We start from the raw sequence: 23,832 nt of genomic DNA on the forward strand, positions 1-23,832 counted from the left end.
TTTTGTTTTGGGGGAAAAGAGAAAGGAAGAAAGAAGAAAATAGGTTCAAATAGATAATTAACAAAATAATTTGTGCATCTGTGGTGTGACCTTCCTGGATACAGGACACATTCTAGACTGACTTCACATTTATCACTGAACTCTAAGGACCAAGCAGAAAAAGGTTCTAGTTCTATGCAATTTACTAATTCTGCACCTGAAGACGATACCATGAATTTGTTTTACTTCCCTCTTTCCTGTTCTACACATGAGAATTTCACTATGCAATGAAGGACTGATTAAAGCTGAAAGTAGCCACGACCACTATGGAAGGCAGATTCCACCAACATTACAATGACATCTTTTCCCACAAGCACAGGAGAAGCAGGCAATATGATTTTTCCAAGAGAAACCCTTAACAGCAGACAGAACAGAAGGTTCATATGATGTACATTCAGCAGAACCTTCCAAATATGTTTTGTTTTAATCATCACAGCAGAAAATAACTTTTCTTAGATGTCCAGGGATTATTTGTTATGTGGGAATTTTTTTATATTCATCATTATGCAGCACCTTTGTAGGTGCAGAACAAAATGCATACTCACTGCACATGGGCTCACATTTGTGCAACTTTCAGGGGAAAGACAGGAGAGAGCTGCAAGAAAACTCATATGAGAGGAAATCACAGACCAATTACAATGGTCAGGAAGAATGGTGACAGCTGTCCTGCTCTTATTACACTCCACTTCCACAATAATTAGAATCAGAGAGAAAAAGAAACAAAAAGAAAAGGATAGGAACAGACAAACAACAAAATCTCAAAGATACAAAGTGTTTGCCTCAGAGACCAAGGAATCAGAGACCTTTGTGCTATGGAACAGCTCAGTGTCTGAGAAAACAGTAAGACATGAGTTTGGCTATATATGAGATCATTTTTTTAAGTAAGTCGGGGCTTTTCTTGGAAACAAAGAAACAATGGAATGCAGCTTAGGAAAGCATGACAGGAGGCTAGAGGGAACAGTGTGGGAAACAAACAGCCTCCTCTAAACCCCGGACTGCATCAACACTGCAACCAGAGGTGTGGCTGGCACTCACATATCTGTCTAAGCAGCACCAATGCCCCCAGCACACACATCCAGCAGCCCAGGCAGACTGGCACAGCTTCCAGCCGTGGCACCAGCCCACCACAGTAACTCCCCTTCATCACAGTCCCCTGCATTAGGCAGTCCTCTACCCCTGCTCTCTTAAGAGCAAAGTGGAGTATTCCTGACACACTGTCACCTCCTGTGGAGATGAAGACATGATTTGGGAGTTCCCCCAACAGCCTGGAGACACAGCCCTCTTCCTTCTGGTTCTGTGCAAGCTGAAGTTCAATCACAGAACATAAGGAGAGCCTGTTTTGTACAGCTTCCATGGGGCAGGATTTTAGAATTGTTCCTTAACAGATACATAGTTCTGTGAGGATCTGCTAAGGGGTGAACTGCGCCTCCTGTGCTGGTAAAACCACATCTACTCATTATTTCCCATACACCACATGGAGGGTTAGAGAGATTAATGATTTCAGACAAGATGCAGATGATACAGCTATGCAATGTCCAAGTCTCTTTCATGCTTGCTTTTCCTGCTGCATTTTTTGTCTCCATGGAACACTGTGCTTCTGTATGCCTGTGATATGCAGAAACACCATGGCAAAGCAGACAACAGCACTTCACTTTCTGAGCTAGAGAGGGGAAAGAAAAGAGGGTCACCAGTCCATGTCTTAGTCACAGAGCCTCTGGGCTCCTTCAGAGAAGATGTCAAATGACTCCTGCCTGCCCCTGTTGATCAACCTCCTTCAAACTAATGAACACACAGCATTTTTCTGAAAGAGATGCCCCACTGCACCTTGGTACACATCTGAAGGTGTATGACAGCTCTCATGGCTGCTGTTTACCCACACATCTGCCACTCAATCCACATCAAAACCATTGCTGTGAAATATGCTGAGATATCCCAGACATGAAAAGTATTCTACAAACGCATTTCCTATGCTGATTCAAATGTAATTGCATTGAAATGTTATTAGAAGTGTGCTTGCTGCTGCCAACATCTTCACTACCGTTTTAAAGGTGATTAATTAATGCTTTGTTGCTTTTTGTCTGCATTGAAGTGACAGGAAGGTTATGGGAGGGCGATTGGTTTTGACAAGAAGTCTGCACGCTTTCTACTGTGCAGTGCAGGGGAGGGAGATACACAGTGGGAGCTAATCTCACTCCTGCCTTCATTTAAACACAATGTTTAAATGTGTTTAAGTGACAAAGGCATTTAACAACCCTTCCCAGAGGGTTTTTCTTACTGTTTGCACATGAGTTTGCCCAGTTTAATACCATTTTATGGAAGCTGCAAAAATGCTGCTTCCTAATGCCTCCTAATCACTGCAGGCAACTGTCTCATGACATCATCTCCAAAATAACAAAACATGCTCAGATCCACTGCACATGCACAGTCAGAGAGATTTCTGCAGGCTAAGATGCTGTTATGGAAGGAGAGGGAGAATTTCTTTATCATAGTTTTACGTAAAAATACTTCCAAATACTAAACCTGTACACTGAAGAAGCACGGAGGAGCCTCTCTCACAGATGAGAGACCCACTGTGATACAGAGCTGCACAAGCTCATCAGTAAAAGAGGTCTCCTCCCACAAAGAGCTTACGTCTGAATTCTAAGGCAGGGAACAACAGATGGAGACAGACAGGCAGATGGAAAACAAGACAGCGCTGTCTACATCCTCGGCACTGATCTCAGCAGAGCAGTTGCCAAGCTAAGAAGTTCTGCCCTGAAGAAAAACTTTCTTAAAGTCTGTGGATATAGATGAGGGCTTCTGAACTTGAACTCATGTCAAATTTCAAACTTCCCTGTCCGGAAGGAGACCAGCCTCAAATCCATCTGTGCATCCACACCTCAAATGAATCTTCTTCATCCAGAAGATCCCCTAGTCTGAGCTTTAAACCTACTGCGTAATGTCAAGACACAAAAACCCTGTGGCTTTTCTTGGCCACAGGGTTCAGGCTGGCAGTGCAAACAGCACTGGTAAAACCATTACCCATTTCAGCAGTAGCAGCTGTAATAAAGCAGCCTCCAGGGACCTTGACATGGGCAAGTATCACTGTCCTACGTCCACGGGGCATGAACAGGCCCTTGGCAGCCTAAATACATCAACTGGTCAATTGCCTCCATTCTACAGGTTGTAAAATGAGAAAATTTAAATTATGGAATAGGCACCTAACCATAAGGCCTTCTACAGAAATGAATCAGGTGAGCTTTCCCTTCTTAACTTCTTAATATTCTTTAGATTCTGCATAGCATGATTAGCATCAGATCCAAGAAAAAACAAAATCAGAAAGCAGAGCGAAGATTCTGAAACTAGGTGCAATTAAAGCAATTTTTAGGTAATATTCAGGGATAGGTATTTTCACCTATGTGTACACCCAGCATAGAAAACAAGTCATTCTACTCTAGTATAAGATGTCTATGTAACAGCTTTATTGGAATAGCTTATTCTGCAATATCTGCTCCGATCCACCTTGCTCTAGAAACAAATTTTCAATAGTGCTAATCCATCTTTAAAAGAAAAGTGCCTCTGCCCTTTGTCTTCCTGGAGAAGAAAATACTGGCTGAGAGTACAACTGGTTTCTACTACAGGAGCTATAATTCTCTGCTGTAGCAAGACTGAATCATTTGAAGAGCACATAACCACAAGAAACCTCATCCTGCAGTACTTTAGGCACGCAGAGCACACCTCCCTTAAGCCTTCTCAAACTTTATTACTACTTCACTTTTCCCTCCTGACACTATTCCTACTAGAAGGTTGTCCCAGAACCCCATGGATATACCTAAAATTCTTCTTGCTTCTAGCCCACTTTCCCTTAAAGCCATTTGACATATCTTTGGTTTCATGCCAGTATCTTCCTTTAGCTTAAACAATCCTTCTCTCCCTAGTAATTACCTCTAATGATTATGCAGATGACCAGTACAACCTTTCTTAGACATTATCTGTGTACATTAACTGAAGCTCTTTTTATGCCATACTATTCAAACAGGCTCTTTCAAATGCAGATCATCTTAGTACTCATTCTTTGTTTGACTTCACCTTTCATAAATATGGGTGGTCAGACACACCATCACCAGGAGCTAGGATCAACTTTTAATGAAAAGTTTATGTTTAATCAAAGAAAAACACAAATTCTTTTATTTTACAGCATGTTTAGTAAAACAGGCAGAGTAAATGAGAGTGGTCAAGGATGTCCCATTAACCATATTTGAAGCTATTTAACACATGGTGAGTGTGAACAATATTCCACTAAGAAATAATAAAGTCTTGCTCCCACAAATGAATCATATACAAAGAAAGGTAATGCCTGCTTCTTAAGGCTGGAAAGGGCCAGCAACAATAATTGTGAGTACCCTCCCCTCCATTAATCTTCTCAAGCTCCAACACTGAAGCAAATGATGACAGTTAAATGTGAATGCTAGTTCTGTTTTTGTTGATCATTTTAACAGATGGACTGGGGAAGATGTGGGTGTGCTGTGAAATGGCAATTACTGCAGGGAGGGAAATGCAGTTGGATGAAAAGGAAAAGAGATACAAATCAAAAAAAGAGGAACAAAGCAGAGAGGGGAAGTGAAAAATGAAAGAAAAAAATTCTAGTCACCTTACATTTCACAATATTTTTCTGCTGAATTCACTAGTGAGGTATTGAGCAAACGATCAGTAACAGTAACAGCTACATCTGTGCTTATTGTACCCAAGCTGCAATTTTGCTCACATCTTTGTATAAATATCAAATTGATTCAAGTGAGATATTTTCTAGGAATAGAGGCTTCCAAATAAACCCATGTTTACACCCTTTTTCATAGGACACAGCTAAAATCAAATTCAGCTCTCTCCTCAGAATGAACTCTATATTCCCAGCTCCTGTGCAGTAAACAAAGAGCTCCCTTCTGCCTGGCAGTCAAAGCAAGCAGCTCACTAACAGCACAGGAGTGTGACAGCAAACCCACAGACCCTCAAATAATGAAAAAAAAGACTGCAGCTAGTAACAAAGAGCCAACCTTTCTTCCTCCCAGCTCTCAGCTCTTTAATATGTATTATTTCAAATTCTTATTCATAATTCAATGGTTAGTGTGTGGCAATAACTACCTGATCTGGGTTTTTTTCCCTCCCTAAGGAAGTAAGAGGTTAATTTTGATCAAGAAAGGGAGGGGGATGAGTGTCACTCTGAGACCTTGAATTACCTCAACTGCTTTCTCTCCTATGCATGTGCATTCCCAGCTGTATTGCACAACTCAAATTATTTAGGGTTATTATTTATTATTTTCTGCCCTGTGGAAAAATTCAGAACAATCTGAAGAAGGATCTAGCACTTGATGACCTGCTCCCTAACATACTCAGACCGTTGGCACTTTTTTGAGGAAAAAACCCCAACAAAACAAGAGAGAAGCTGGTATGTTTACATCATGGAAAGGAAGCTAAGCTTGAGAGGGACTTTGTGACTTTCTTGGCCATGAAGAACAGCTGTCTCATCTCTCAGGATATTGCTCTAACCTCTGCAGTGTTCTTTCTGTGAATATACTTGTGAAAATATTATTCCTTTCTTTAAAAATCTGTTTTAAAAAGGTCTTTTAAGGCGCCTAATATATTTTTTTTCGATCAGTGCTATTTATGTACTGCAAAATGTGATGGCTGCTGGGTTTGCAAAATACTAGAAATAACATAAACTTTTCCCTTATGCCACCAAATAGAGCATGACCTGGACTGGTAATGAATGCAAGAAAAACCCAGATGTCAGGTACTATTTTAGGGAGTTGTGAAGGGAGTTTCAGTGAACTTCTTAGCAGAGAGGTGCCTGCATCCCAAAAGCATCGTCACAGCTGGCACAGACTGATGCTGTTGTTACCAATCTCAGCAGAGAGGCCAACCAGTGATCTGAGAGTTTATTTATAAATATTTTAGCAGACTGAAGAACCAGGAGGAGTTTTAAATTTACATTTCTTTATACATACTCCCACTCAGAATCTGTGAGCTTAGTAAATCTGTATAAAAATCATCACCAAGGCCTGACAATAGGATTTACAGGGGCAATCTACCCATAAAGGCACACGCCTCCACTGACAAGCAGGCAATCTTACTTTCCAAAATTATTTTAAAAGACAAAATTTCTTATTTTAATTGCCAATGTTTTTTAATTCCCTAAAACATTAACACAGCGTCAGTAAAGGATACAATCACTTCACAGTCCTCACTCTTGCAGGGTCTCTGTTGTAGTGATGGGATGTATCCTAGATGCAGACTCAGAGCTGAATGCCAGGAGCTCAACACTGTGGGACTAAGTGCTCAGGACCACAGGGCACAGGATGAAAGAGCAGACTGGCAGACACTTGCTCTGAAGGCTGCTAAAGGATAATGCAGAGCAAATGCAGGATAGAAAACAATGCAGCTTATGTGGCCTGAAGTGAGAAGCCAACCCTTCTGTCAGAAATGTAAGAAAATCACCCTCTGTTTAATGGCAAATCTTCAAATACCAGTACTAACACCTGTGACCTTCAAACACTTACATCATGCCCCCAGCAAACTGCTGTATCAGACAGAAGAATCAGACAGCTCAGGTGGACTCGAAAAGGTGTGAATGAGCCAGTAGTTTTGTGATAAGCTATGAGGGATTTCTCCTAAATGCTTAGTGTTACATATGAAAGGGAATCATGAGGCTACAGAAAAAACACAAAAGCAATCTGTCCTCAAGACTCAAAAGAGATGGTATTCTTCCCAAAGACCCCACCAACTCCACTCCTTGGCTCAGGAGTAAACACATTGGAATGCCACCAAATCACCAAGATACCTTCGCTGCTCAACCATTCCTGCAACAAAGCGAGAAATGAAGCCTTGCTCACGAAGCCTCCTTACCGTGAGACGTTTCGAGGCATCCACTTCAATCATCCCCCGCAAAAGGTTCTGACAGTCCGGGGGGATAAAATGGGGCATGTGGAACACTCCACGCTTCACCTTCTCTAGCAGTTGCCGCAAGTTGTCGTCATCGAAAGGCAGGGCACCCTGCAGGGATGGGACAGAGCAGTCAGTGGGAGAGAACTGGAGACGGCCAAAGGAGAAAAGCCAGGATAAGCAGGTGAGAGAATGGAAAAGAGGAAGTCAGCTCATAATACATTATTATGAGTGAAAAAAACTTTTTATCCATTGAAAAGACAAAATGTCTTAGTGCTGCTGTATTTCCTGTAACATAGGAGACAAAACTGAGGACATTGTTTTTTCTATTAGACCTTTAATTAGAAAATGACTACCAGTATAAAGTAAAATATAAAATATGGAATTGCCTTTCCAGGCAAATTCACCAAAGATGCGTGGATTCACTTAAATTCAGTTCAAGCTTTTGATCTGCTGGTATTCCTCCTGGGCATACTTTCACAGCAGCAATGTTTATCGTCTCCTTATTTTTAATCTTCCTGAGACACATTTATTGCAGACATTGAAAAGGAGGTGAACAGCTTTTGAGAGACTTTCAGTAAAGAACACGCTCTTTCTGACAGAGCATTAAAATGACACAGCTGAAAGAAACCCCAACCAACATTAGCCTTTGGAAGCAGCAGACATTCCACCTGTTTAATATACTCCATCCAGTTCCCATGCTGTGGTCGGGTCATCAGTTCCTATTGCTTCCCTACTGTAGCTCACTTACATGAATGGCTTGAAGTTTTTTTAGCTGAAACAACATTTTGAATAGATCATCAGCTTGCCACAAAAAGCAGTAAAAGACCTATCCTTGCTGCAAGGACAAAAAGGAAAAAGAGAAGTCGAAATCTTTAGGATAACTCTACTGACTGCAGCTGATACCCTTTTATAACAAGTCTGCACCTTCCTAGATATTCTCACTTCCTTCTTTCACTGCCTAATTCTAGAAGGTGCCGAGCTTCCTTGATTTCCAGGATGGCTTGTGGGAAGCTGCAAGCTGTCAGCTGCTGTGATAATGAAGTTTTAAGTTGTCAGCTCTGGCACTGCTCTTACTACAGTGAGTAGTGCATCTGTATAAGCAATCCTGTGTCTATGGTTTAGGGAGAACAACAGCTCATTTACAGCAGCCTCAGGAAGCCACCTGATGGCAGCCACGACTGGGCACTGCTTACTGGTGTTTGTTCATTCCAGTGGCCTTGAAGGCAGAGCCTCTCCCTGCCTTCTGTAACCAACCTCCGGAGTTACCTGCATTTTTCCTATCCATTCCAGACTTAAAGGAAAATCAATTCTGATAGTTCAGTACTTTGGCTAATGCAATTTAAGCCCTGATGAAGTCAGAAAGGACACTGTGTGGCATTTCCTGAAGGTAACAACTACATCTCTTTTATTACTACCATCTGCTATCATATCTTGATAGTTTTCGCAGAGTTTGTCCTGACATAATTAACTGGCGAGCTCTACACTTTCCATCAATGATTGACTTATTTCAATAATTCTTCAGGCTCATGTGTGTATGTAGGAACAGATGAAGATGCAGCAACAGACACCCAAGCTTGACAGAGAATCCCCCTGAAAATGAAAAGCCTGCTTGACAAATCCTAACCATCTTGACACATTTTCTCTTCTGTCCTTATGAATTCATAAGTTATATTAAGAGCTCATTATATACTTTTATCAGCAATGAAAGTAACTGCTCAGTAAGAGATGACCAGGTGCTATCTAGTGTGACAGTTAAATTTCTTCCAATGCAACATCAAGATTAAAAAATCAAAATTTCAAAAATGTCAGTGAATTGTAATGACTAAAAAGAAAAAAGGAGTAAGATTGCTTAAGGGAAATTAAAGCATCATACTGAGATTATGTTAAGGTATTCTGATTTGAACCATTAAAAAAGAATCAGCATATCCTTTGATACAAAAAAACTCTAAAATTTAAAAGCATTTAAACAAAAATAATATCCAGAATTTATCTCATTTTACACTGTACAAGTGCTTTTTCCAAAATAAAACATTTATGTGAAGCAATTAGGTTTACTGATAAATGTACAAAAATATCATAATTTTACTTCAGGCTTGTTACTTTTATAATTATAGATGATCAGATAAACTATTACAGATATAAAGCACTTAACATGCACATTAAACCTATATTCATATAGAGTATTTTACCTACACGTGATATATGCTTGTATTAACATAAACTATATTTTCCTACATTATACTGTGGAAATTGGTAACAAATGCCAAGCCTATCTGCCTTCAGCTGGACACCCATTTGCTGGATGTTTAGGAGTGTTATAATAGAACTTCATTTCAGAATAAACTCCACAGAGGATTGAAACTCTGATCAAAAGAAGGATAAGTTCGACAATGGCACATTTTGAACACTTAAAGTATTACCGAGCCAGATGGAAACTAATTTAAACTTTGTACTACTGGCTCAGTTTTACATTCCCATGTGTACCAAATTAAAATGTAGCTCACTGCTTTCATGAAACAAAGATGAGGGTCTCAAGTCCTTCCCTGAAAAAATACTGCAGTTAATGTATGCATATACCTGCTGAAGCACACATATACATACAGCAGAAAAAAGTGAACACATCCCAAACCCAGCCAAATCTTGATCGCATGAAGGATGACTTGTTTGACACACTCTGTATCCTGGAGTTGTAACCCTACATATCCTTACCCATCAAAAAGTGTGGTGCAACATCACAAAACAACAAAGAACATTCACAAAGACAAGTTTTTCATGGCTGCCTATGCTCTTCTGTGCAGGGCAACAGTGTTTCAAAGAAACAGTGAAATATTCCTCATGCTTTTCCTTTGGGGCTGATGTAGAAATAAGAGGAAAGGATGCCACTGAGAGATACAAAAATAGAGGACTAAAAAAAACCATCCGTACATGATGTCAATAGAATTGCCATTAAATACAGCAGCACTTTCAGATTCTTCTTTTCTTTTTAAAGGCTAGTGCAAGGAAGATGACTCACCACTAGCAACGCAAACAAAATGACTCCGCAGCTCCAGACGTCTGCTTTCCTTCCATCATATTTTTCTCCCTGCACAGCAAAGACACAGGGGTTCAAAAGACCGATCACTAGTAAATGAATTAATTATCCTTGAGGAATGAGAGAGGGGAGAATGGGAAACCCTACATTTAGTCCAGCTACCTGCTTCCCAAGTTGGCCTTCCCAACTAGGAGGAAGCCACTACACAGCCGGCTAAATGAATTTTTGTGAACATCAGCTTGCAGTCTTATCTGGGACCTGTGAGGAAAGGCTCAGAAGTGGGAGCAGGGCAGGAATGGTTGACAACTCACAAATTATTAGATCTGGCATTTAAACAGAGTAACAGGTGCCTTAAGGACATCTAGCAGGTGTGTTTCTCTGCCTTGGTTTTTCAGGGAGCGTGTCACCAGCCATGTTATTTGAAAACTCATAGTATTGTCTGGACAGCCTCTCCTGTGTGCTTCCTGTTTGACTTTACAGTACAGACATGCTTTGGAAGAGGGCAATCCTGGGCACTGAAATCTTGGATACTTATTTTCAGAGGACAAAGGGAAAGCAGGGGGAAAAATATTGTTTAGTGGAAATCAACATCACTGACAGTCAACCCCAGCTTTTCTACTGAGATGACAGCTACATCAGAGACAGGAAAGCTGAGGGGACTATGTCCCTTGGGTCAAAAGATCAAATTAAGCCAGGCTCCTGTACTTCTGCCTGATCACATGGTGCAAAGGCACTGTGAGAATAACATACAATTATTTCCCAATGTGGCTTGATTCAGGGCTGACCCGAACAAACAAAACTCTATTTAGGTTTCTTGTGTCCTTTTCTTTCCCTCTGCCTTGGGCAGATTCCGTGTACAGAGGATCTATCTGGGTACTTGTAATGAGGGACACTTCAAAAAAGGTATTTATGTACACTAATATTAACCAACTTACCCGGATGACTTCAGGACAAGCATAATGTGGTGATCTGAAAGACAAAATACAGTCAAATGAGCATGTAACAGCCTGGTATTTATGGTTATGTGCATTCCCATTTTGTTTAGCAGAATGATGATAGATTTGCTTATACAGAATACAAGTGTGCAAACCAGCACATTTTTCCTTACCTCAACAACAGCATATTTCTAACAAGCTCAGAAAATGGTCAAGAACTAGCATAATTTACAACTCTATGGTCCTGCTATGAATTTCTTAAAAACAAGGAATGAAGGAAAGATGAGGCACATTCTGTGAGTATAAAATTCCAGCTCTCTAATCCCACCATTTAACTTGGCCTTGTATCTAACTAAAAGGAGGGCCCACACTGCAAAGCCTTTTACAGGAAAAAAGACAGATGCATCTCTAAACCACGTCTGGTGTCTCTTCTGCTAAGATGACTGTCATTTACACCAATGGTCACAAAAGCTGCCAATACATGATTGCAGCATGCCTTTTCTTTTTCTTTAAAAAAAACAAAAAAGAATGGACAGTAGCACTATTACCTGGTGAGTTAATATATTCTTTTCACATCCTTCTACCCATATATCTCTTGTTTGATTCCTGGCTGAGAAGAGTTAATTACTTCAACTTGCCAGGTAATAATTATAATTCCTAAAGATTATAGCCATGGCTATTTATTTTATAGCCTTCATTAAAGTAACTTGACAAGTAAAAGGGATGCAAACTGTCTGAAACCCGTGTGCAAATCATGCTATTGTTTATACTGACACCTCCCAGCAGTCCCTGAGCCTGTCTTCATTTGTGCATGTGTTTCTTGTGACAAATGCAATCATGGCTGGGCAATATCTGTCTCACAAAGTAATGAGCAAACCAGAAGCACAGCGAGGTTAGCTTTGTGCTAGGATGCTATATTAATGCCCAGTGAGACAGCCCATTAATTGAATTTCCATACACACTACATTATCTTGTGGCAAAATATCATCCCATGGGCACGGAATGCCCTGATTTGGTATCACAGCTTTTGGCAGAGCATGACAGCTACCTTGACAGCAAAGCTTCCATGAGGAGAGAGAAATGCAGTTGATCCCTCAGAAATTTCAGAAAAAGTGGAATTCAGCCACTTTATCCAATATTTAATACAACACCAATCCTGGGCCCATTTAAAAGATGGGCTATTCACAGGTACCCTAACCAGTCCGGCTGCTCAGTAGTGCCTTAGTTTAGACTACATTTTAAAAACCTTGGTTCAAGAGTCAAAACAGCTAATGAAAGCCAGAGCCTCCCTCAGAGAGCTGGATGGAGCTGCTCACTGGAAGACCAGAAAGAACAGTCTTGTGTCTAGCGGGTAGGGCAGACTACCCAGGCTCCCTGTGTAGCTCTGTACTGACAGCCATGGAAACATAGACAAGGTTACTTAACATTTTTAAAAGCTGCAGTTGGCCTGTTTGAAAAAAGTGACCAGAAGCTCACCAGGAGTCTACTCTTCTGACTAAAGAAGAGCAATGCCACTGCAGTTTTCACACTACAAGAGAGAAAGTGAGGCCAGAGTGAGAAACTGAATAGCTTAATGTTATGTACAAATTCCCAAACTTCCAAAATATATTGTTTCCTGTGAATTTGCCTCTTTATGGCAAACCAAGACCTGCACTACACCTATTCTTTCCAAACCCCCAAAGTCTAAACCACAGAAAGTCACAACACTGGACTAACACATGATTTTGCAAGCTTTTAGAAGACAAATTATTCTTGGGAGAATGCTTGACTAGTGATGTTGTCTTTTTCTCATATCTAACAGTGGAGTAGAGGGTACAGGCCATCCCTAAGGCACACACAAAGCACAAGTAAGAAGCAGAACCACAACTGGGACTGCAGCCCAGGCCTGACAAGTACAACTCTCACTAGTGCTGAACTGCTTACATAGAACACTGAAGGAAGGCAGTGTGGGAACTGTAGGGAACACAGTAATGCAACTGGAATTTGGAAAAAATCTGCATGGCAGCAAAAAGAGTACAGGACTTGCATAGATCAAGGATATCTGCCCAACTTACCTCAGAACAGAAAGGCCAGTTCTAACATGTTCTGTACATCACATTAGGCTTGAAAAATATATGGGAGCTAAAAGGAGTGCAGACACATTCTAGGTAACAGTCCAGCTCCCATCACTTACCATGTTTGAATTTCTTACTCTCACATGTATTTTAGGTTCTGCAAGGTACAGCTGCCTCTCTGCATGAGTCATGAACACACAGAGTAAATGGCTACTACAGGTGGTGCCTGTGGCTGACCTAGAAACTTTAGCCAGACTTCTCAAATCCTGCATGGCATGAACTGCTGTACAGTTCAGCAATATCCTTCAGCACAATCCTTTTTGGATAGCAATGGCACGGAAGTGCACTGGAAGAGTCAGTATCTCAATTTGCAGAGTGTTCCTGAATTTTTATTTGTATATTATGACTCCAACAAGGATTTCAGAACTCTTAACTGTGGGTGCTGAGCAGTGCAACCACCTTGAAAGTGCTAACATCCTTGAAAAGAAGAATGTAAGTGTTGTGAAGAACTCAAGATAGGTACATAGGTATTTATGTGTCCCACTAGCAAATGCCCTTGGAATGTTTTCCTTCCTGAAGTCTGCTCAACTGCAGTGGAATGTGCCATAGATCTTAAAAGGCACCACTGAAATTCTGCAAAAGTCTAAGAGTCTGGGTGGAGAAAATGTTATAATAAATCCTTTGAACAAGCTGGATTGATTAAATCATTCAACAGCTGCATTGCAACTGCCCAGAGAGCACAGGTTTCTGGCATTGCCATTCTGAATTCTTGCCAGCACACACTAGCTAGATATCTGCAGCATTATCTTGGCTAACAGCTTTAAAAGGGATCCTCCAGTCAGCCAGAATCCATAAAAACCTCATTTCCATGCTACCAATCACACAGCAACTTCAACTGCTGTTAAGACAAAACTCAAATTTAATCAAAAATCTATTTATCTTTCTACAGAGTCATGAATATTTCTTTGGCTCTTATCACTAATTATTCAATATAGATGTGTCAAGAGTAACACTCCCTGTCTCTTCCCCTAGGCCACCTCCTCATCATTCTGCTACATCTCTGTGCAGCAAAAGCCCCAGTCTGCCCTTGATAACAAATAAATATATCGCTCAGCAAGATCAAGAAAGAGTTGCTGCCTGCGGGTGCCACTGCAAAAAAGCACTGATGTTGGCAGTGTTGATTTCCAGGGTGCTGGGGATTTTCCAAGGCTAGTCTCCCTAGAGCAGGAAGGGCTCTCTGAATGGTCATTCACAGCTGTGACTCTAGGACACAATAATCTTAAGGATCTTAGGGGACCTTAGAGCATTTACATGGGATTTAAACCAGAGGAAATAAGACAAGAGAGCAATGGTGAAATCCAGGACAGCTCGGGACAGTTAAGTCAGGCATGCAGAAAGAAATGTATATATCCTTGATGTATCTTTTTTGAATTTCATCTGAGAAACTAGAAAAGTAGTTCTTGACCTGTGCACATCAAGATCTTGAAGATCTTATGCAGCTGCAGTAGATCTGAGACAACCAGGGCCATATCTTCAGTGCAGATGTGATGTGCCTGTTAGTTTTTTTCACATGGGTTAGAGAGACCTGCACTGCACACACACAAATCCATTGGGCACATATGGTTTATCTGGGAACACACAGTAACTGCTTTGCCAGAGAAGTGGTTGGTTGATCAAGAAGGACAGGAAAAGCTGTGTGATCTGACTCCACATTGAGACAAATCATGTGTTACACTGCCTGATGGGTCCCCAAGTCCCAGTAAAGATGAGTGTCCATGTCTCAGTCCTTTGGTCCCATGCCTTAAGATGGTACTATGTGGGGAAGAAAAGCTGCTTTGAGTGCCATCCTTTAGGCCTCACAGAAAGACACAGAGTTTCTGCAGAGAGGGAGGAACAAGAAATCTCCTTTCCTCTGTTTTTATTATTATTTTATTTTATTATATTTATTCTTCAAGGCATGAAATTACCTTGATATAGGATGTTGTACAGCTGCAGAGAAATCCTCACACATCTGGCTGTTTTTGCTGTTGCAAAATTCTAGAGTCCTTCCTTCCCCTCTCTTAATCACTGTCTCCAAGCAGCCTTTCAGAGGCAGGAGTTACCCACTAGAGCAAAAGGCTGCCTCTGCTTTCCCCCCATTCTGGGCAGCAAAGGGCTGAGATGAAGGGGAAGATCAGAGGAGTAGCAAAATAGATAAAGGGAATTCAGGAGAAGGACACGGGCATTCCGAGAGAGAGAGCGGCAGCCGCGGATCACAGAGCAAAGAGAGGCAGGGGGACACTAACGAAAGGCTCCAGCAGCAGTGGGTACTCAGGGCTGCAGTGAAGGCTGTAATTAAGGTAGTAGGTGTAGTTACGGCTGAGTGCTAGATTGCCATTAAAGCTTCAACTCAGTCATTTACCTTTGGATGAGAAAACTCAGCATCTAGCCCTCAGCCATCTTACAGCTGTTTATTCCTCGGGTGCAATTACATTTTTGGGGAATCTGCAAATCAATTCATTAATTATCAGTTCATATTTTTAAATCATGGAACCTTTAAGAGGTTTTAATTTTAAAAATTAACCAGACCCTTGTATTAGAAGGGCATAAGGATTACCAAATTAGGTACTCAAAGTTAAAAACTGGCAAAAAAAAAAAGGTTGAAAATGTTACACTGTGCTCTGCAGGTAAGTCAGTTGGATGCGTAGCTAATGCCTCTTTTCTACTTGGGACTGAAGTTGGGAAGTACTAGGGAACTTTAGTGTCAATAAGGACAAGCTTGCAAGAATGCAGCTGATTAACACATGGGAGAATCAAACTCTCTGTCCCTGCTAGAGAATCCTTCAGTGAAAGAAAATGAACAGGTGCTTTAAACAGAGATGTTGACAGGTAATTATGAGTTGCATGTTTCCCAGTTTTCAGAATCACAATGCTCCACATCCAAGTTTAATTTCCAGCATTTATAAGCATGTGGAACAGCAGGGGCAGTTGGTAGGCACTGTGCTCTCCCAGTAAAGGACTGTTATCAAGCACCAAGTATCCTGAGGTATTGGGCCCCAAGAGCATCAAACTGTACACTCAAAACTGGTTGACAATTTTGAGTTCCATTTTGCAGAATCCTGTGTCCTCATAAAAATGGAGATAACCAGATCAATGTGGCAAATATAATATGAAAACAGTATAATTAATACTTGGAAACCTAAGACACAGTGATGAAATCCTACCTAGCATTCATAGCAAGGTTTGAATGCAGTGAGCAGAAGTTATAAATGGATCCATAAAATAAATGATGAGGAAAACCCAAACATTAAATAGCTGTTTACTCACAAAAACACACCATCCAATCACCAAATGAGGCAAAGATTTGTTGAAAAAAAATCTGTACAAGCTCGTACTTAATGGGCATATCCTAATGTGCACAGGCTGAGTAAATGCTACACCGTCAAGCTGAAGAAAAGCACATCTTAAATTCTCAGGGATTGATTTGCAAAATCCAAGCTCTTTTAACATACCTTGTGATGTATTATAGGTGATGCTGGTACCAATGGTCATTAATAAGGTTGTCTGGTATTTCCCTTTATAATCTTCATTTTAAATTCCTTGTAACTTACTTTCAATTTAACAACAATTTACTTGCTTTTTGTCTGTCTCAGACGCGTTTCATGTATTTATATGCATGCATGCTGTGATTGGGCTGAAGCACTTCCACTATCTATGTCTAATTTTAAGTAAATGCTTTTCCATATTTAAAAAAAGGAGAAAAATTTCTAGCATCCTCCCCTGCAAAGGGAAAACCTGAATATTTATTTGCATTCTCCAGAAATTATATAATAGAAATATTCCATTTCACTAGAAAACTGCAATTTGCATTTACTAGCAGAAACTCTCGAGAGCATTAGGATCAAAATCCTACCTGCGGTGGCAACACTTCACAGAGTAATTTTTTTAATCTGCAACTGAGCTGCTTTGGGTGGGGTTACCACATGGTGCCAAACTTAAAAACAAACTGAGTGCAAAACTAATGAAGTAGATCTAGGACTGGCAGCAACTGACTCACACAACCAGGTAGCAGAAACTAGAGCTGGAACCTAGTAAAAAAGAGAAAACAAGCTGGGATTTGGGCCAAATATGGAGCAGAAATGAATGGGACAAGTCAGCTAGACTGTGGTACAAATCAGGAAGGAGACAGGAATCCAGTGCTGGAAATGGAAGCTCTTGATGAGATGAGGTAAAAAGCACTAATACTGGCATTTCCAAATTGAAGAGCTTAAATTTGCAACCCTAACAATGACTTAGTTTTAGATATATGTTTGTTATAAGGAGGAAAGAATATGTGCAGCATCATGTCATGTAATTAAAATCAGAAAGGGTGCTTGGACAGGGAGGTGTATCTGCCCTCTGAATTATCTGCTCACCACAGGTCTGCTGATACATCAATGATTTGCTGAGATGGAGAACTGAAGCAGAGAAGGACAAAGCATCTTGTCCTAGACCACCATGAATGCCTTCAGCAGAAACAGAAATCAAGCTCAGATAACCTGGGTCTCAGACCTGAGGTTTAACCAAAAGGCACTCACTCTTCTTGCCTAGTGACAGCCCAGGATGGATTGGACAACCTCTCCTGCTCTGAAACACTGCAAAGCAGCATGCCAGGAAGAATCACTGAGAAAGAGGTGGGGAGTGTCTCTGCATGGACGGGTAAAGAGGAAGAGGAGCTGAAGAAATCTAAAATAATAGAAGCAGCAGCCTAACACATCTTTCTCTTCCTTCCTTGTGTGCTGTTAGCTGACAGACCCTCCCTGCTCCTGAAGGAATGCAGAGACTCACTGTGTTACTCTGGCATCCCAAGGACCATCTCTCTGTAAGACTGCCTTGCAGAGCAATTTCTGCCATAAGCAGAATTAGTCCTGCAGAGCTTACACAAAGCTCCTCTTCCCCTTAAAGGTCTAAAAATACTAAAAAGAACGACAGCATATTCCTCTGCGCTGTGCATATGCAGGATTTACACAATACCCATTTCTATAATGGGGACTCATTACAATAAAGGCCGAATGTGCAGTCTGTCAATGACAAATTATGTCAGCGAAACAGCAAGTCCATCCTTGCCTCCTCCTACACGAACACATCTGGATAGAACTGTCCTCCAGGTAGTCTGTCAGTGCTATCAGTGCTACAGAAAACCATGCAGGCCTAAGGAGTACCTCCCAGAAAACAGTGACTCTGAGATACGCAATCACATCACACCTCAGGCTACATGAGGCTACTCTTCATGATGCCAGTCAAGACTCTGCAGTGACCTGAAGACTACCCAAACTTTGGACTAAACTTAGCAGTTCACTTGTGATAGCAAAGAATTTTTGACTGCAGTCTCCCTGCTTCGCTGAACTGACAAAGTTAGCTGTATCACACAGCTCAACCCCATCTGAGCCTCCCACTCTGACTGACAGAAATACCTGGAGACTCCCTGCATGACTGTCAATGGAAATGTTACAGTTTCATCTCATTATCAGTGTTCACAGGACGGAAAAGCCATTCTCGAAATTAACTTATGGGTGCATGAAGGAGCATCTCATTAAAGCTCAATATCTCAGCCATGATTCACTCTGTTTTGTTCCTTTTCATGCTGGCGGAAAGTACCAACTGCATGGGTAGGTAAAACTGTTGCCTTGAAAAGCTCTCAGGCTGGTTACTGCATGTGCTCCAAGGGAAAGGGAGTCATAACTGGATTACCTTTCTCTGTGAACAGTGTAGCATATTGTTATACATTCCTTCCTTCCTTCACCCCCCAAACCAAAGAGATCACAGGACACCAGTAGCAGCCATGCTGGGCTGCATGCCCGGAGAATTAATGAAGTGGTGTAATAGCTCACATGGAGGTCTAGTGATTGGCAACACACTTAAAATGCATCTGCAAGGCAGGAGATCATACCATTGCTGCTGTGTTCTGTTTATTACAGGCACATCTCTTCCGTTCCATTGATTTCCTTATTAGTGCATTTTAAGGCCACAATGTGGGGGCTGGATCTGCTTGAAGCATGCAGGTTTGAATTCCAGCACAGCTTATGGGAAGGAAGCCTCCCTTTGAGACTCCAGATACGGATAACAGAGCTCGGTGCTAACAAGAACAGGAACCCTACAGAGAGGTTCCCGAGGAGTATGAAAAATCCTACAAGGCAATTGAGGCTGGGTTGGTTTTTATACTTCCTGTTTTTTTTTTTTTTTTCTCATGGAAGGAAGGGGAACAATTTTCTCTAGAGGGTATAGAGGCTTTGTGGCAACTGCAGGGAGGACTGCATTTCCTGATCTAGAGGGGAAGTCTGAAAGAAGCTGCAAGCAACAGATGGAAGCAGAATCACAGAATGGTTTGGATTGGAAGCGATCTTTAAAACTTAACTAATCCAATGCCCCTGCAATGAGCAGGGATATATTCAACTAGATCAAGTTTCTCAGAGCCTGATCCAACCAGACCTTGAATGTTTCCAGGGATGGGGAATCTATCATCTCTCTGGGAAATCTGTTCAGTGTTTTACCACCCTTAATGTAAAAAACTTTTTCCTTGTATCTAATCCACATTGACCCTTTTTTTACCTTAAAACAATTATCCCTTTTCCCATCACTACAGGTCCTGCCATAAAGTCTGTCCTCACTTTTTTATAGTCCCTCTTTCGGTACTGAAAATTTGCAATAAGGTCTTCTGGAGCCTTTTCTCTCCAGAGTGAATAACCCCAACTCTATCAGTCTGTCCTCATGGGGAAGATGTTACAGCCCTCCAACCACCTTCATGGCCTCCTCTGGGCCCACTTGGACAGGTTCATATCCTTCTTATGCTACGGATCCCCAAATCTGGATGCAGTGCAGGTCTCAGCAGAGCAGAAGCACCCCTCCCTCTCCCTGCTGGCCATGCTGCTTTGGATGCAGCCCAGGACAGGTCTGGCTTTCCGGGCTGCAAGTGCCCATTGCTGGGTCACATGCAGCCTTTCATCCACCAGCACCCCCAAGCCCCTCTCAGCAGCACTGCTCCTTTAATCCCTCAGCCTGCACTGATGATACTGTCTCCCTACCCAAGTGCAGGGCCTTGTAGTTGACCTTGGCATCACAGCTCCTTGCTTTTCATCTGCTTCTGCTAAGAACTCAGATCTTGACGTGCACAGGAGAGAACCGGTGGGTCTCGGTTTACTCACCAACCAGCATTCTATCACATCATGAACTTCAAATACTTTTGCTGTCCATTATTCATGACTTGGAAAGCAAAAGCTAGGACTGAGAGGCAGTGGCTGGGCTTTGGAGGGAACCACAATGGCTCTGAGACTACCTTGAACTGCCTTGGTCCAGAGAAGACACCAAAAAAAACATGAACTGTAACCAGCTGAGGATGGGCCTGGGCTGAAGTAATCAGAATCACACTACGAATGGCCAAGAGAAGTCAGTCTGCATGGGAGGAAGTGGAAATCTGCTGGTACTATCTGGTTTCTGTGCTTGCTGTTAAAACAAATTAACACAGCTAAAAGCTGGTGTAGTGGTGTCAGGCTGCAGCAGCTCAATGCAGCTGCTGCCCTTGCTACAGCGCAGTGCCACAGCCTCTGCACAGTCACCTTGGCACTCAGAATCGGGAGCATGGTCCAGTGGTGCCTGAAGGCAACTGAATTTGCATGGAAATGTCTTTAGACTGCCCCTGCAATATTCCTCCAGGCAGGCTTCTTTGTACCTGCATTCATGCCCTGCCTGTCATTGTAAAGGACCCTGCTCCCTCCCTGTCACTCCTGCATGGGAGCTGACAGAAGCAGTGTTGAGCATGAATGTGAACAGCTGCATGCAAGCAGATAGCCTACAGAGGACATGCAAATTCCATTTAATAACATTTTTCTACCCCTTAATATTTTTTCAAAGCCTCTTCTTAAAACAGTCAACTGCTGCTTTCAGTTTCCAAAAATTATATGGCCAGTAAATGCAAACACACCAGCATATGCAGATGAAGCCAAACCTGAAAGCCTTGATTTTTATATCTGTATGTGACACCTGCAGTGACCTGCTTTGCACAGTAAAGCACTAAATCCCACTGCTTTCAGCTTTCTTCTACACTACATGCACCATATAAATTTACTGTCTTGCTGGGAAACACCAGTGCAGTGTGTAGGACTGCAGATCTTTAGTGAAACCCTTTCTGTAGACAAGTTCTATGTCTGGAATGTGTCCCTCAGTCTTGTAATATGCTTTGAGACACTCACCCACAACTGGTTTCTAACAAGCTGTCCCCAACCTGCAGCGATGCCATCCCGAAGTCTGCTATCCGGATGTTGTTCTTTTCATCCAGCAGTAGGTTTTCTGGTTTTAAGTCCCTGTGGCTGTAAAGAAAGGGTCAAAATGTAAATTAAAATATCCATAACAGCTTTCCCACTCCATGATTTGCTTTTTATCCAGAATAGTATCCAACCTGTTTTACTTTAATTAATTTAGTTTTCCTGTCCCAGGCAGGGGAACACACATATCCAAGATCCAATCCTTGCAGTATTCTAGACCACCCTAGATGCCCTCTCTTGATGAATGGAAGGCCTGCAGTGTCCTGACAGGAAAGGAACATGTTCAACTTCCAGAGAAACCAACACAACATGAGGGAGAAACTGAGGGAAATAGGAGGAGGAGAATTTCAGCCTGGATTTGGGGCTGGTATACTCTATCATATGTCAGCTCCTTAAGGTAGGAGGCAACACCATCAATTTATTCTGTCAACAAGAAGAAACAAACAAATGATATAAAGAGTAAAAACCTTCTTGACGTAAATGCTACTGCAAAAATCTCCTATTAGGAGTTGTTTACACAGGCATAAGACTTTGAAATAATTTTGGGTAATTAGCTCTGATGGAAAAATCCCTTCAACTCAGCAGTGCTTTTAACTGAGAGTGTCAGCAGTAGAAGAAGAGAGGATTCCTTCCTTTCCATCAGAGCTTGATTCTCTTATTACCTGTCAGCATGACAAGAGCCAGGCAACCACAACCTTTATGATGGCAACTCCTGCTCCAAATCATATATTGACAAATTTATTAATTTCCACTGCTCACAGCCAAAACCACTGTGCACCCATGTCTGCATCTAAGTACTCAGGAGATTCTGTACAACTATAACATTCACTTAATTTTACTTACAAAGACAAAAATCTTGCAGAAAATTTGTGATGAATGTGCCAGGTTTTTTTCCTTTTTATTTGCAGTTCTTGGAAAGTCACAGAGATGAGAGAAGCATTTCAGACAGACCAAAGAAAAAGCTCTTTTATTGGTTTTGCTTATGAGTAGGCAAAATTGCTCTGATAATGTAAGATCTAAATAGCAGCACCCAAACAGGCAGGACTGTCAGCTTCCATGGATGGGCAGAACACAAACTTGTGGGAAATGGACATCCAATAGCACTGACTGTCAGGCAAACAACACCCACGTGCAAAAACTTACAACTAAAAGCAGTTCCTCTGACCAGAAACTGAACTCAGCAAAAGAACCAGGTGTCAGAATAGTCAAGTGACACCAATCAAGGAAGACAGGCTTATCTTTGTGCCATTTCCTCTTCACTTTTTAAAACATTGCTCTAACACTCCTCATGCATGCAAGTGTAATTCTACCCTTACAAAAATGTAAAGGTGGACAGTCTCTTCCCTCTCAGAGCAACATGAGCAGCATGTCAATGTATTGGAAATTAGATCCTCTGATCTGAAGAGAAGAGGAATGATTGGTTAGAGACAACTTGTAAATAATGCAGGTAAATTCTATGTAAAACCAGAGCACATGGTAATAGGATACCTGGGGACTGTAACAATTATTTCCAAAGGAGACTCCCAAGAAAACAGCACACATTCAAAGCAGTTACTGGTCATTCACCCCACTGAGACCTATGATTTGCTCTCTCCTGCTTTTTAAAATTTAGTCTCCAATCTTACATAAATATGATGAACCCTGCGTATTACAATGGCCTTGTTAACAATGAGAAAACAAGCTTGTGGATAATAATTGTAATTCAGATTTGTGCACATTTTCATCTGAAAATGCAAAAGGTGCTTTATCCAATCTGTACTTCTCATAGAAATTCAAGGCTTGAGATAACAGAGACAGAAGACTTATTAGCTCTATAATAACCAACAAGATAGTCATAACTAGCTGACAAAAAATGCAGATGAGTGACAAGGAAAGGTTCCAAAGGCAGCGAATGACCAGTTAGTGGCCAGGAAAAGAATCCCTGAATGTCATCATCAAGGACGGCAGCAAACAAAGGCAAGATCATCAACACCTGCCAAAGTTTAACAAACTCCAGCTCCAGCAGTGAAATGGAGTGAAGAGCCCATGGTTCTAAGGCAAGTGAGGAAAGCTGGATGCTAATGAGACAGTAGTGTGCGATTTCATCCTTCCTCCAGCAGACATTCGGGACAGTTCTCATCTTACAACTGCTTTCATTAACGGTAAGACCTTATCCAGCTGGGGAGGTGTGCCGCAGTTCCCCTGTCTGAGGACAATGCTGAGGGGCAGGTAACAGCCCCTGTAAAATGAGTGCTGCTTGTTTGATGCTATGAAACAAGAAACCTCCCCACAGCTCAAGCTGAGTGTGTGTCCTGCTGTGCAGAGTTTTTCGGCAGCTATAGTTGTCTTTCAGTCTTGGCAACTGCTCCTGGCTGACTGCTGAACACATACACCGTATGGAAGTTGAGGGTGCTGCTGCCTGTGCCTGTTCCACTGCTTGTGCACTGAATGATGTGGTATGATTCATACATACAGTCTATAGCAGACATACTGCTGACATGTGACTTTTGTGCCTAAAAATTGAATCCTTTGCTTATCCTCAAATTGTGTGGCTCATTTAGAGAGCAGGAACAACCAAGATGGAGCATGACCTAAGCACA

General features: G+C 41.7%; 1 protein-coding gene across 15 annotated transcripts in view; it reads right to left on the reverse strand.

Moving 5' to 3' along the window:
* Positions 1-23,832, reverse strand: part of BRSK2 (BR serine/threonine kinase 2) — a 304,191-nt gene that overhangs the window by 61,561 nt on the left and 218,798 nt on the right. For all 15 annotated transcript variants that reach the window (XM_063158677.1, XM_063158673.1, XM_063158676.1 and 12 more), the window contains exons 5-8: positions 21,182-21,298; positions 10,924-10,957; positions 9,971-10,039; positions 6,919-7,065 (exon numbers count right to left, since the gene is read on the reverse strand). In XM_063158677.1, the coding sequence (XP_063014747.1) occupies positions 6,919-7,065; positions 9,971-10,039; positions 10,924-10,957; positions 21,182-21,298 (367 nt within the window). The remainder of the gene's footprint in view (positions 1-6,918; positions 7,066-9,970; positions 10,040-10,923; positions 10,958-21,181; positions 21,299-23,832) is intronic.

Source organism: Melospiza melodia, chromosome 6, assembly GCF_035770615.1.
Source record: "Melospiza melodia melodia isolate bMelMel2 chromosome 6, bMelMel2.pri, whole genome shotgun sequence".
In the NCBI taxonomy this organism is placed as follows: domain Eukaryota; kingdom Metazoa; phylum Chordata; class Aves; order Passeriformes; family Passerellidae; genus Melospiza; species Melospiza melodia.